Below are 14,687 nucleotides of genomic sequence, written 5' to 3'. Positions count from 1 at the left end.
CTCCGCCTCTGGCCAGGAGACCAAGGGCTGCTGAGAGGCTGCACCCTCCGGCTCCTAGGAAGACCATCAAGCCAAAGGGGAGACCAGCCTGGCAACACCTGTTGGGCAGAGATGGTGCAACTGCTCTAAGGCTTGCTGTGCTCTCCTCTCCCCATTCCTTCTTTCCTATTGCATCTGTTGGTGAGCAATATTAACAGACCCTTTTTAACCCTCTCAGTGTCCATGTAGAATAAAAGGTAAAGGTACCCGTTAGGTCCAGTCATGGACGACTCTGGGGTTGCTCGCTCATCTCGCTCTATAGACCGAGGGAGATGGCGTTTGTCCGCACCAGAGCAGCACACAGAAACGCCATTTACCTTCCCCGCCAGAGCGGGGATTTGAACTGCTGACCTTCTGATCGGCAAGTCCTAGGCTCTGTGGTTTAGACCACAGCACCACCCGCGTCCCCCCATGTAGCATAGCATAGTTGAAATGTGGTTTGTTCTCTAGTAGTCACATCTGCATATCAGTCCTGGAGTCTCTGGGGAAACTGTTGTACATGGAGAGCTCAGGAACTGAGTGATGATAACTAGGTTCCAAAGATCCAGGTGGAGGTATCAAAAGAAACTCATAAGAAGCTCAGAGAGATCACTGATCCTTCTAGGCCAGTATTGTCTACACTGGCTAGCAACAGCTCTCCAGGGGTTCAGACAGGGAGTCTCTCCCAACTGGAGGCTGAGATTTTGTATTGCTGGCAGAGAAGAATAAGAGTTTGAAGAGTTTTGGATTTGATATCCCGCTTTATCACTACCCTAAGGAGTCTCAAAGCGGCTAACATTCTCCTTTCCCTTCCTCCCCACAACAAACACTCTGTGAGGTGAGTGAGGCTGAGAGACTTCAGAGAAGTGTGACTAGCCCAAGGTCACCCAGCAGCTGCATGTGGAGGAGCGGAGACGCAAACCCAGCTCCCCAGATTACGAGTCCACTGCTCTTAACCACAACACCACACTGGCTCTCAATAATAATAGACATAACATGGGGCAAATACTGCACATAGTCATAGTCAAAGGGACCCAAGTTCCTCAATGAATCAGTATGATACGAGAGAGAGAGAGAGAGAGAGAGACAGAGAGACAGAGAGAGAGGGATAGATGGATAGATAGATAGATAGATGATAGATAGATAGATAGATAGATAGATGATAGATAGATAGATAGATAGATAGATAGATAGATAGATGATAGATAGATAGATGATAGATATAGATAGATAGATAGATAGATAGATAGATAGATAGATGATAGATAGATAGATAGATAAATAGATAGATAGATAGATGATATAGATATAGACAGATGATAGGTAGATAGATAGGTAGGTAGATAGATATAGATGATAGATAGATGATAGATAGATAGATAGATAGACAGATAGATAGATAGATAGATACAGATAGATGATAGATAGATAGATAGATAGATAGATAGATAGATAGATAGATAGATAGATAGATATAGATAGATGATAGATAGATAGATTTATTTGGTGGCATTTTGCACAGGGCCCCTAGCAAAATTTCATCAATAACAAATCTGAACAGAAGCGCCTTGAAAGCAATAGTCCACTGTTGTATATTTCCACCACTCCCACATATAAACGGTACTTGGTGGCAGCCAGCAACCTAAACTGCACGTCTAGTGTTACTGTGTGAAATTTCTAAACGGAGCAGTGAAGAAAATAACAGTGGAATGAGGATCTCCTTCCCGCCCCCAAAACGTGTGCAGCATGTGACATTCATTTGCATGCGGTATATCTGATGTGCAAAGAACTTTGCATGTTTACAACAACTCTCACAAGATATGAGGCAACGTGTCTCTCTGAGCAATTCCACACCTCCTACCCAGAGGTTAGGGCGATTTAAAAGTACTCCCACCACAACTAACAACCTGGCCCTGTAATAATTCGAGGCGTTTTGCTCATCGGAGTGATGGCGGTGATGCGCAGCAGGTTTGAATTCTAACCCCTACCCACAACATGTGAGGAAGTTAGCATTGCAGTTTGTGACAAGGGTTAGGCTGAAAGGCTAGATATTTTTTAATGCCAAGAGGTAAAAGCAGTGCATCTCTGTTTCAGAAAACTGTCCTTGTTTTTCCTAGCGAACTTTAGAAAGAGGGGTGGATACAATCCTGGTGAATACGGAGTGTCGTTTCCCCCCCCCCCAGAAGCTGGGGACAACTCTTTAGAAACAGAACAAAACACAGCTACAAAGTGCAGTAACCTTATTCCTGTCTGAAAGAAGGAAGCAGTGCTATTAATGCACTCATTCAAACACTAATTCTCAGGGCAAACAGCTGACATGCTGCTAACGAAGGCTGTGGATATAAGAGTGCATGGCCCTTTGGTGTTCCAATTTGCACGATGCATTTAATGCGCTTTGCTGCTTGTGAGCCTGTGTGCGATAACCTGCTGCATCTTATGGATAGAAGAGGCAAGACAAAAGCACTTTTAAATCGTTTTCATCATCGAAAAATGAGAGGCGCCGTGGCTCAGGTAGGGTGCCCAGGTCTCAGGTATTAGACCATATGTTAGCCTTGCAGGATGGAGCAAAATCTCAGGATGAGGGGCTAAGACTGAGGATTGGCTTAAAAGCATAAGAGCATAAGAAGCACCCTGCTGGATTGAACCAAAGGCCCACGTAGTCCAACATGGCTCAGTTGGTTAGAGCACAGAGCTGTTAGCGCCAAGGTTGCAGGTTCGATCCCAGTATGGGACAGCCACAAATTCCTGCATTGTTGGGAGTTGGACTAGATGATCCTCAGGGTCCCTTCCAACTCTATAATTCTATTATTTTCTTCCCCAACCAGATGGCAACACCCACAAACAGGACATAAAGCACAACACCACCCTTCTGTTTATCGTCCCCAGGAACTGGAATTCGTAGGCATATTGATCCTAATACTGTGGGTAAGATATTGGCTTCATAAGTGCAGCAACAATGGATTGCCTTATGCTAAACTCCCTGACCCACAGTTGCCATCCTAATGCCTCCACAACTAGGTTTCATCCTTATGAATATACCATATTTTTCGCTCTATAAGACGCACCAGACCATAAGACGCACCTAGTTTTTGGAGAAGGAAAACAAGAAAAAAAAAATTCTGAATCCCAGAAGCCAGAACAGCAAGAGGGATCGCTGCGCAGCGATCCCTCTTGCTGTTCTGGCTTCTGGGATAGCTGCGCAGCCTGCACTCGCTCCATAAGACGCACACACATTTCCCCTTACTTTTTAGTAGGGAAAAAGTGAGTCTTATAGAGCAAAAAATACGGTAGCTAAATATATTTCTGGAACTTATGTTTTTACCTGTGTGTTGTTGTTTTTCCTTGTTTTAAACACCATATTATTTGACTGATAAATTGTTTTGTTGATTGTTTTGTAAACTGCTTTGTGACTGTCTATGGTGAAAAGTGGTCTGTAAATATTGTTAATAAATAACAGATAATAATAATACCAAAAAAACCCACCCACCCTTCACTAAGCTCCTCTCCTAATTTGCTGGGCATCACCCGTCATCTCCCAAACTCCTTCCCCTTAGATTCTCAAGGTCTGAAACTCCAGGAAACCTGGACAGGGCTTAAAACTACTTGGAAGTAATCCACTCTGACGCCTAAACGCTAAACTTTTCTTATATTCCCAGAAGTGGAAGAGACAGCTGGGATTGCTCAATGGCAGGGGCCAAGCCCTCTGCTCACATCTACCAAGGGCTGAGTCTCCAATTTTTTTGGGGGGGGGGGAACGGGACCCAAAAAACAAAAGCCTTGCTTCAAACTAAATCCTGAACTCACTTTTTACCTCAGTCATTCCGCAGGGCTTGACAGCAGAGCCACACCCTTCCTGTAAGGCGGGGGGGAATAATATACTGATGCATAACCAAAACAAAACCATAAAGTTAAAGCAGCCGTCCTCCGCCGCTCTGAGACTCAGCTACTTCCTTCATGAGGCTCAGTTACTTCCTCCAAGGTGTTTCGCCTCTTCCTCTGTGACACTGGTTCCCTCACCTTTTTTTGTTCAGAGCTGTTGCATCAAGTGGCAGGCAGGGTGAGGCTGGCGGGGACGACACCCTCTCCAAATCCTCTCCTACTGCATTAAACCACTGCCTTCCTTATTTCTCTCACAGCAGACAAGTGGACTGGCAGGAGGCAAATCTCCCACACAAGGCAACTGGACTGGACAGCATCAGCAGAAAAAGGACACTCTGTTATTTTCTGACTTGGTTTTCATGAATTGGTGACAGTCATCAAGTTGTTTTGCTTCTATCCAAGCTAGAAGCCATCCACGGGGTTTATTTATTTACTAAATTTGTATACCGCTCTGCAGTTCACAACACAAAACTACCATTAAAAAAATTAAATACATAATAAAAACAAAAAACATGGGGCAAAAGGCCAAGGATAAAACATAAAATACTTACAGATGTAAAAGATAGAGGCGGGTTTGCCCTCCCAGACCTTAAATTGTATTATGAATCTGCTTGTTTGGTATGGATCAGGGACTGGATGAGATTGGATAAGCAAGAGGCATTAGAACTAGAAGGACATGATAACAGATTTGGGGGTCACGCATACTTATGGTACGGGAAAGGAAAGGTTCATAGAAGTTTTTACAACCATATAATCAGGAAATCACTAATGAGAGTATGGGAGAGATACAAAAACAAGGAAAACCCAATAATCTCCTGTCCCCAACACATTTAAAATGGCATCAGATGCCAATCAGCCAATGAGGGACGCTGTCGCTTGGCGCCTAAAGGTATATAATAAAGATGTATAATTTAAAAACCGGAGGAAGGGAGAGACAGCGTTTATCTCCTGCACACGCTGTAGAACATCAGATGTGCACAAATTTCTTGCGAAATTAAATTAAAAATTATGGGGTTTTTTTTTCTCTTGATCGTTATCATCTAGCATTTGCCACAAGACATCTGGTCTGTGTGACGAATACCAAGTCAAATGAGTGAATCCTACCCAGACAGAGTCTGGTGACGTGAACTGTGATGCCTCATAACTTCATGAATTTCTCTAAAAGTCAGAAAGCATATTTTCCCAAAGGTTCATAAGCAGGCTGTTTGTATCCTCATTCCCAAAGACTTGAGATGAGTTGTTGTTGTTGTTGTTGTTGTTGTTGTTATTGTGCCAGAAGGGAAGCCCTCCCAGCTCATCAATTGTTGGCTTATCAATACTTTTCATTTGGTGTCCTTACTATGTATGGTAGTATAAGACATTTAAAGTCCACAACTTTCCCAAATGGCTCCTGGGGAACCGCAGCTTTGTTTCTAGGAAATGTATGTCCTCAATCTTAGGAATGGTATTTAGGCAGAAGGTCAAGAGGAGAGCTTTACTTGGAATGCAGTTGAGGAAGTATTAAGGTTTCAGTGCTGATCTGTTGTTGGCTTGACAATTACTGACTTATCCTGCTATGAACCTGAGCCTGCATAGCCAATTATGGCTTTATATTTTCTAACCTCACTCTCTTCATATTTTCTCTTTTGCATTCAAAATAATAAAAATTAGGAATGAAAACATTACACGGGCAAAGTTGTGGCTTGGACTGAATTATTTCAAACTGTGTTGTTGTTGTTTTTTAAATCAACCACAGGGACACGTAAAGGCTGCCTTTCCAAGTATGTATATGCGGAAGTAAATTCCCTTGAAGTTAGTGGCAGTTGAATGTGCCTCTCCACACACCACAGTGAGGGGAAATCCTAGTTGATCCCTTTTCTCCCTGTGGTGTGTAAATACATGTCATTAAGTAAAAGCCAAGTGATGGGAAGAAGAGATTTAGCACAGCAATAGCTGAAGTCAGGCAGTAACCACAGAATGTCAGCACTGCCTGAGGAGACTGTCTCAACATAGGAGGGAGAAAATATATTTTAAAGTGGGTGGAATACAACATGCTCCGAAGGCTTGCTCTTGCACACGGACAAGGTTCTAAAGAACATTTGTTGTACGAATTGACAAGCAGCAAAAACTACAGCAACAAAACTACCAGCAAAGCATCTCTCATGGGGTTATCAGCGTCCATCCCTTTTAAAATAATGTATGCCCCATTAATTCATTGTTAGGGATGCAGGTGGTGCTGTGGGTTAAACCACAGAGCCTAGGACTTGCCGATCAGAAGGTCGGCGGTTCGAATCCCCACAATGGGGTGAGCTCCTGTTGCTCAGTCCCTGCTCCTGCCAACCTAGCAGTTCGAAAGGACGTCAAAGTGCAAGTAGATAAATAGGTACCACTCCGGCGGGAAGGTAAAAGGCGTTTCCATGTGCTGCTCTGGTTTGCCAGAAGCGGCTTAGTCATGTTGGCCATATGACCTGGAAGCTGTATGCCGGCTCCCTCAGCCAATAAAGCGAGATGAGCGCCGCAACCCCAGAGTCGGTCACGACTGGACCTAATGGTCAGGGGTCCCTTTACCTTTTCATTGTTATAGTTATAGTTGTCATTCAGTGGGGGTTGGACTTGAGGGAGCTGGTGGCCACACACGTCTCAGAGCTGGCTGTTACAGCACAGCGGCAAAAAGAGCTTATTCTACACTTAAAATCCCTGCTTCAGTTCAGGAGGTGGCCTGTCCGCACAAACCCCTTACCTGCAATGAGGCTGTGATGTGCTGAGTCTGACCCGCCTTACAGGTAAGGATTACGAAGATAATGCATGCAAAGCACTTCCAGGTATCTAAAGCGTTGCCTAAATGCTGCAACAGCAAGGAGCCTGGAGGGCTGGAGTTGACACATCCCTGCCTTAAGGAAAACCTTCACAACAGCCTGCCGGATCAGGCCACTGGTCCATTCAGCATCCTGTTCTTCTCACAGTAGCCAGACAGATTCCTGTGGGAAGCCTGAAAGAATACTCTAGGGCCCAACAGCACTTGCAGTTCTCAGCTACTGGTATTCAGAGAAATACTGCCTCGACTTTTGAGGTAGACCCCAGCCGCCACGGCAAACAGCCACAAGAGATGGTGGCACCATTTTTAAGGCTGTGAGAAGATGCCACGAGCCAAATTTCATCTCCAACCACTTCATCTCCAGATCAAGAGAAGCTACAGGTGCTTAATGCTGTGAACCACCCTGAAATCTACAGATGAATTATTATTATTATTATTAGAGCTTTGCCTCTGGCTCTTGTGTTCTTCCACAGAGCAAGCCAAACATCTCAGTCAATAGAGCAGGAGACTCCTAACCTCACGGTCGTGGGTTCGAGTCCCACCGTCAGGCCAAAGATTCCTGCAGGGCAGGAGCTTGCACAAGGTGAGCCTTGTGGTCCCTTCCAGCTGCGCAGTTCTGTGATGTGGCAACATGAACCGCTGCATCTCACAGACTGGATTATCGCCCTCCAAAGAGCTGTGCTTCTTTCTTTCTTTCTTTCTTTCTTTCTCTCTCTCTCAGACTGAGGTGGGGAAAGTGTGTTTGCGCATGTGTCTGCTAACATGCAAAAAAAATAAAAATGTTCTGAGTCATACGACCTTCTGAGAATTTATTTTCATTATTACTTCAGCTCAGGTCTCTGGCAGAGAGAGAGAGAGAGAGAGAGAGAGAAAGAGAGAGAGAGAGAGAGAGAGAGAGAGAGGTCTTTCCCAGCCGGGACATTCTGCGCGCAAAATTTGGGCTCCTGCCCCGCGGAGATGCGCCAAAAAGATCACTTCCAGGGCTGATTTCCTTCAGATCACTTACCAGCCATGGCGCTGCTTCCTCCCGCTGGCGTTGTCTGCCCGACCGGGGATTGCTTTTTGCAAAGCTGTCCGTCTCGCAGGCTGCAGCTTGTGCCTTCCGATCTTTCTGTTTCTGGTCTGGGCTGCTCTCGCCGGACTCCAGCTGCTACTACTATCCCTCCACCCCCTACCCCGCACAGGGCTGGGAATTTCCCCCGAGTGATGACGAGCATTTTGGGAGGCTGGCCCCGAGGTGACGTACTTGCCCGCCTCCTTCTCCAAAAGCGCCTTAGACAGCCCAGAAACCTCAACACCTCCTTGCTGCCTTCTCACTTGGCGTGGCGGTGAGGTCAGAACCCCACAGCCCAGCCCATAACCTTTCTTTTCTTAATGTCAAGTTAGGGGAGCCCCCCCTTTGTGATCCTCTCCCCCCCCATCAGCTTTTAAGCAAATATGCTAAAACTCTGGTGTCATCATGAATGCTTAATATGAGAGCAACCCTTTATTTTCTTTTTTAAAAAAATACTTTTTATTAAATTTTCCATTTTAACAATCCAATCAAATCACATTAAGTATTCCAAATTATACAAATACATATCATATAGTCCAAATATTCTGACAAAAGCAACCCTTTTTTTTTGCACCCAGTGGGGACAGAAATCCATTTCTGCTTATGTGGGGGGGGGGGGGGGGCAGTTGAGCCAGGAAAAAGACAGGGGTGGCTATTTTATTTAATTGTGGTTTTATTCATTTATTATTCACCAACTGTAAAGGAGATGAATTTATTTGACCCTATCTACATCAACCTATATACTTATCACCAAACTCCAAATATAATTGTACATTGTATTAATTAACATTATTTTTTTAATATATTAGTGGCCATGTGATAATTTTAGCTTGTAATTTTTATTGCTTAATGTCTTAACTTGTATATTAAGGTACTTTTGTAGCTTTTATAAATGTTTTAAGTTTTTTGTATCAATCCTGTATATTTTCTTTTAATTGTTGAATGATTCTGTATACATTGCGGCAGCCTTTGGCTATGTGAAATAAAACTGACTGAGAATTTATATTCATTTATCCCACCCTCCAGAATTTCTCCTCCCAGGGCAGCTCGCATATTGCATTTGACCACATTCAAATGATTAAAAAATACCAATTCAAATAGTAGCACCAATAAATCGCAACAGCAGCAGAAGAGCACATTTTGCAGCTTGCATTGCATCCTTCAGTAGCTGGACGGCAGAGTTATTTTGGATGGCCGGAAGGTTACTGATTCCCAGAGGGAGACATTTTGGAGTAATCTTGCCTCTACACTTGTTGCAGCTCCAGTTGGAGGCAATGCAGCGCAGTTACCAAGGTGGTTTGTGGGATCATTTTCACCTTATGCAATCAGAGGACGTGGACGAGGTGGCAATGCCTCGCCCCCCCCCCCCGTCCCTCCCGGCTTATCAAATCTTGCAGACAGGGAGCCAACTGGTTGGTTCTGGACCCTTTAGAATACAACAGCCAGTTGCCAATACCCCCATTTAGTGGGACGCAAGTGGTGCTGTTGTCTAAACCACTCAGCCTCTTGGGCTTGCCGATCAGAAGGTTGGCGGTTCGAATCCCCGTGACGGGGTGAGCTCCCGTTGCTCGGTCCCAGCTCCTGCCAACCTAGCAGTTCAAAAGCATGCCAGCTCAAGTAGATAAATACGTACCACTGCGGCGGGAAGGTAAACAGCGTTTCCATACACTCTGGTTTCTGTTGCGCCAGAAGCGGTTTAGTCATGCTGGCCACATGAGCCAGAAAGCTCTCTGTGGACAAACGCCAGCTCCCTTGGCCTGAAAGCGAGATGAGTGCCACAACCCCATAGTCGCCTTTGAGTGGACTTAACCGTCCAGGGGTCCTTTACTTTTATCTTACCTTACCTCCATTTTAAAGGAAGGTGGTGGAAAAGACCATGGTGGGGCAGCTGTAGGCATTCTAGGAAGACACAGATTATTTACATTCATTCTGTTACAAGAATTTTAAGGTCATATATATAAAAAATAAATTTTCATAACTGTATATATAAACCACATGTCTGAAACCCCACAGAACAAATGGACCTCCAATATTTCTCTGCAAGGTCAAAGTGGGAAATCTCCCCATTGTCTCTTTCCTCACAAATCCTGTCCTCACAAACCCTGTCTTAAGGGCACATTCAAGATATGAACAGGGTGTGAGCCTGTGACCTGTGACCTAGATTCCGGAATTAAGTAGTTATAATAACAAAAGAGTGGCCAAACAACCCAGATAATGCAATCGGGTAACTTGCCAGACAGGAGATAAACAACGCACTCAGATTTCTGTTGTAGACCGCCTTTTCTGTGACGTAGATATGATGTATCTGGGGGGGGGGGTCTTGGGCTACACCCCTTCTGTGATGTATGTTTGATGTTTCTGGGGGTGGTCTTGTACTCCAGGACGGGCAATTTAAAATGTCTATATAAGGGCATGCGTGCATGACTTTGGGTCCACCTCGTCTCTCCTGCGTGTGGGGGAACACCCTGTTGCAACAGTTAATAAAGATCAGGCTTACAAGCTGCTTTGCTTCTCAATATTCTCTGGTTGGGGTTGGTCTCTGTTATTTTCTCCTACCGACAGAGAACCTACAAAAGGACTCTATATGGGCTCTTGGGTACCCCATAAGGGAAAAGGAGCAGTTTTCTTCTTATAACAATTCCAATCTGGGTCCAAGCCTGGCCATGGAACTGAGTCGCCCCTGGTTGCCCTGGTGGATGACCTCTGTAGACACTGGGGGGGGGTGGAACCTTGCTCCTGGTTAATCCATGACTGAACTGTTATTATCTTGAGACAGCTAGCAACTGAGGGGTGCGGGTGGGGGAACTGATCCTGGCAAGAAACTAATCCTGGCGTTGTGCTTATATGCCTTTGAGAATTGCAGCTTGATCTGCAGAAATCTGGAGGTGATGCAACATCTCCTGCTATTGTCTGAGGATCAAGATGCTGTTAAAAGGCCCAGGAGCAGGGAGCCAATGAAAGAGCTAGCAGCCTCTAGCTCTCACTTTGCCTCAAAACCCTCAGTTCTTTGAAGTGTGACAGTGACCTTTTTTAAAAGAAGAAGAAGAAGAAGCTGTCAAAGGTGACTCAGTGAGATAATAGTTAGAAGATGGACATGCAAGTCCATTCTTGGGTTGACATTATCACACACACCCTTTCTTTCTTTCTTTTTTTTTTTTTTTTGCTTGTTTTAATCCAGCAAGTAACAAGAAACCACAGCATGTGGCTTTGCTCTTTAGAGATGTGCAGCTGAAAGGCAAGAGCAAGAAAAGATTTGGCATTGCACAAGATGCAGTGCCAAAGAAGCCCATGTCACAGTGGTCCTCTAGGCTTCCATCATGGGATTGAGTAGCTGGACCATAAAGAAGGCTGATCACCGAAGAATTGATGCTTTTGAATTATGGTGCTGGAGGAGACTCTTGAGAGTCCCATGGACTGCAAGAAGATCAAACCTCTCCATTCTGAAGGAAATCAGCCCTGAGTGCTCACTGGAAGGACAGATCCTAAAGCTGAGGCTCCAATACTTTGGCCACCTCATGAGAAGAGAAAACTCCCTGGAAAAGACCCTGATGTTGGGAAAGATGGAGGGCACAAGGAGAAGGGGACAACAAAGGACGAGATGGCTGGACAGTGTTCTCAAAGCTACCAGCATGAGCTTGACCAAACTGCGGGAGGCAGTGGAAGACAGGAGTGCCTGGCATGCTCTGGTCCAGGGGGTCACAAAGCGTCGGACACGACTAAATGACTAAACAACATAACATAACATAAAACATAACATAACATAACATAACATAACATAACATAACATAACATAACATAACATAACATAACATAACATAACATAACATAACATAACAACATAAATTACATTACTGGGACTTTTGATGACTGATTTTCAAATATGCTTTATAAACTTTATAAATAATGAGGATGAAGCTTTTAGAGATTTCAGAGCCTTGTCTTCATTTAATCCTTATAACAACCTTTCAAGTCAGATCAGTTTCATTGTCCTCATACTGTAAATCGAGAGCTGAAGCGAAGAGATAATTGTTTTCCAGAAACCACCTACAAAGGCCAGATTCAGTCCGGGAATTCCACATTTATAGCTCTGCCTCTTATCAGCTACCATCACTTAGTGTTCCCAGTTTACAGATGAGGAACTGAAAAGGTAGAGGCTTGCCAAAATATACACAAGGCCAATTTAACTGCCGTAGCTTCTCTCAAAGGCTGTGCCCACAAGAAGATGTTTAGTGTGTATCTAGATCACTATTTCTGTGTGCTTGTTTGTGTTTCTCCGCCCACACATAAGCACTTAAAAATTTGTACCTCCCAAATCTGTCTTGATGTTTCCTATCCATATTCGTGGGGAGATGGGATGCGCTGATTTTATGTGTTGTTGCTCCCTCCGCTCAGTTTAGTACAGGCACCCCCAAACTCAGCCCTCCAGCTGTTTTGGAACTACAATTCCCATCATCCCTGACCACTGGTCCTGTTAGCTAGGAATTATGGGAGTTGTAGTCCCAAAACAGCTGGAGGGCCGAGTTTGGGGATGCCTGGTTTAGTACTTCTGGAAACTTGAGGTCTGTTGTGAACATGCAAGCAGGTATTTGTTTTTATGCATTGCATGGAGAAAGTGGATGGAGAGAAGTTTTTTCCTCTCTCTCTCTCATAACACCAGAAGCAGAATGCTGCAAAATTCAGAACATAATATAATGGTGAGAATAGCATACAAAAACGCATTACATGGAGCGCTTTACAATAATCCAAACGGGATGAAACCAAGGAGGCGTGTGACACTGTGGCCAAATCAGACATTGTAAGAAACAGGCACAGCTGGTGTTAGGAGGCAAATGATCCCTCTTCCAATTACTAACCATCAATTCACTAGCACTACTCTTAGCATATTCTTAATATTCCTCAGTACTGCTGTTTGGCAGTATTGGGAGTATTGGCAGTAAGGAGGAGTTGCTTAATGAGGGGAGATAAGGCTGAGAGCATCCCATGTGCCTTATCCTCTCTGAGGTGATCTGAGGTGAAAATGTAGTCCGAAGCAAACACACTGTTGCTGGTAATAATCCTGAGGTAAAAGAAGAAGGAAGGAAGGAAGGAAGGAAGGAAGGAAGGAAGGAAGGAAGGAAGGAAGGAAAAATGGGTCTGATAGCTCCCAGTGATGTGCAGCTTCAGGAAATCAATATACAAGGTTTGGAATAGATATAAAACATTGCTAGAACGCAAAACCCAGTGGTGGCTTTCACTATTGGAGGCCTTTGCAGTGAAAAAGAAAAACATAGGAAGTGATTGGGCGACATATAAATACTTGTTGATGGAAGTGGACGATAAATTAAAGTTAAAGTCATTTGAAGAGTTGAGAGGAAAGTTAACTGATTGGTTGCAATATCACCAACTGCAAGATGTGTTTAGAGAAGACAATAAAAGAAATGGGTTTGGAAGCATAAAATCAAAAATAGAGACAGAATTGCTGAGCAGTAAGAGGAATACACTGTCGAAAATGTGTAAGGCACACAAAGGATGAAGAGGTAAAGAGTGTTATGATTAAATGGGCCCAGGATTTGGGACATAATATTGATTTTGAAAGGTGGGGGAAATTGTGGACAAAAAAAAAAATTAAATTTAAAAATTTACTGCAACTTCCAGTCTGGCTGCTGTTACCAATAGCATCATCCAATCTTTGTACAAAGTGTTTTGCGTATTTTCCAAAAAGGATGAAAGCAAGGCTGAACCTGGGTCAGGAGGGATAATTTGCTGGTCAACAGAGGAAATTTCTTTGGGAATCTTGACCCAGAAGTCATGCAGGGCCACCACAAGTATCTTCCCATTCCTTGCAACCTTGGCACCAAGTGGCCAGTAGTTCACTGTTATACCGATGCCGTTTGGCAGGGGTATAAAACTGCCTGTATATTAACTTCAAAGCTATTCCTCTGTTCCTAGAGGAAGCGCTCCTGAGGGGAGACTTGGACCATATCAAATTCCACCCATCTTCTGCAATCACGTGACCAATAGCTTTCCCTCAGACTTGACTGATGGTGCACTCCAAGATTCTGAGGCAAGTAACTTATATAAAATCAGTATTATTGAAAAGCATTGAAATCACTCAATTGTGTGTGTGTCTGTGTGTGTCTGTGTCTGTGTGTTTGGTTTTAAGTCCTGGGAACAGTGTACCAGATTATTTTTCCTAAACATGTGCAGATGGGCCTTGAACAGAAGCTTGGCATGTCAATACACGTCCATGTCATATATGATACGATCTCTCATAAGGACACCCGACAGAAAGGATGGGGAAACAACCCGTTATTAATGCACTCGAAGCACAGGAAGTGATGAGCAGAGGGATATTTATAACAGCAAACACGTTTGAGAAAATGGGAGAGTCCCAATCAGGTTCCTTGTTCCTCATAGCCCAAAAGCAGCAGAGCCTTAAACGAGATCAACCCGTGAGTTTATAGCTCAAAACACGGCTAAGTGTTACCTAGAAACAGAGAAAGCAGGCTTATAGCAGGCTATTTCGTTATCTGCCCTCTACTGCATGGCAGTGACTCTCCAATGTCTAATGTACAGAGATCTTTCCCAGGCCAGCTTTGCTGCCTAAGAGCCTTTTAACTGGATAGGATAGGATGGATGGCGGCTAACAGATTGAGGTTGAATCCTGACAAGACAGAAGTATTGTTTTTGGGGGACAGGAGGCGGGCTGGTTTGGAGGACTCCCTGGTCCTGAATGGGGTAACTGTGCCCCTGAAGGACCAGGTGTGCAGCCTGGGAGTCATTTTGGACTCACAGCTGTCCATGGAGGCACAGGTCAATTCTGTGTCCAGGGCAGCTGTTTACCAGCAAGCTGAGACCCTACCTGCCCGCAGACTGTCTCGCCAGAGTGGTGCATGCTCTGGTTATCTCCCGCTTGGACTACTGCAATGTGCTCTATTTGGGGCTATCTTTGAAGGTGACCCG

The 14,687-nt window shown here is 44.4% G+C and overlaps 1 protein-coding gene and 1 long non-coding RNA gene across 3 annotated transcripts in view; one reads left to right on the top strand and one right to left on the bottom strand.

Annotated features, from left to right (window-relative positions):
- Positions 1 to 7,923, bottom strand: part of REL (REL proto-oncogene, NF-kB subunit) — a 57,827-nt gene extending 49,904 nt beyond the window's left edge. For both annotated transcript variants that reach the window (XM_081000998.1, XM_081000999.1), the window contains exon 1: positions 7,698 to 7,923. In XM_081000998.1, coding sequence (XP_080857124.1) covers positions 7,698 to 7,908 — 211 coding nt within the window. In that variant the 5' untranslated portion in view covers positions 7,909 to 7,923. The remainder of the gene's footprint in view (positions 1 to 7,697) is intronic.
- Positions 1 to 14,687, top strand: part of LOC308474747 — an 87,451-nt gene that overhangs the window by 24,222 nt on the left and 48,542 nt on the right. The window lies entirely within an intron of this gene.

Source organism: Podarcis pityusensis, assembly GCF_964106645.2.
Source record: "Podarcis pityusensis genome assembly, chromosome: 3".
NCBI classification, from domain to species: domain Eukaryota; kingdom Metazoa; phylum Chordata; class Lepidosauria; order Squamata; family Lacertidae; genus Podarcis; species Podarcis pityusensis.
Note: the sequence above shows the minus strand (reverse complement) of the source record. Positions and strands in the feature narration are given on the sequence as shown.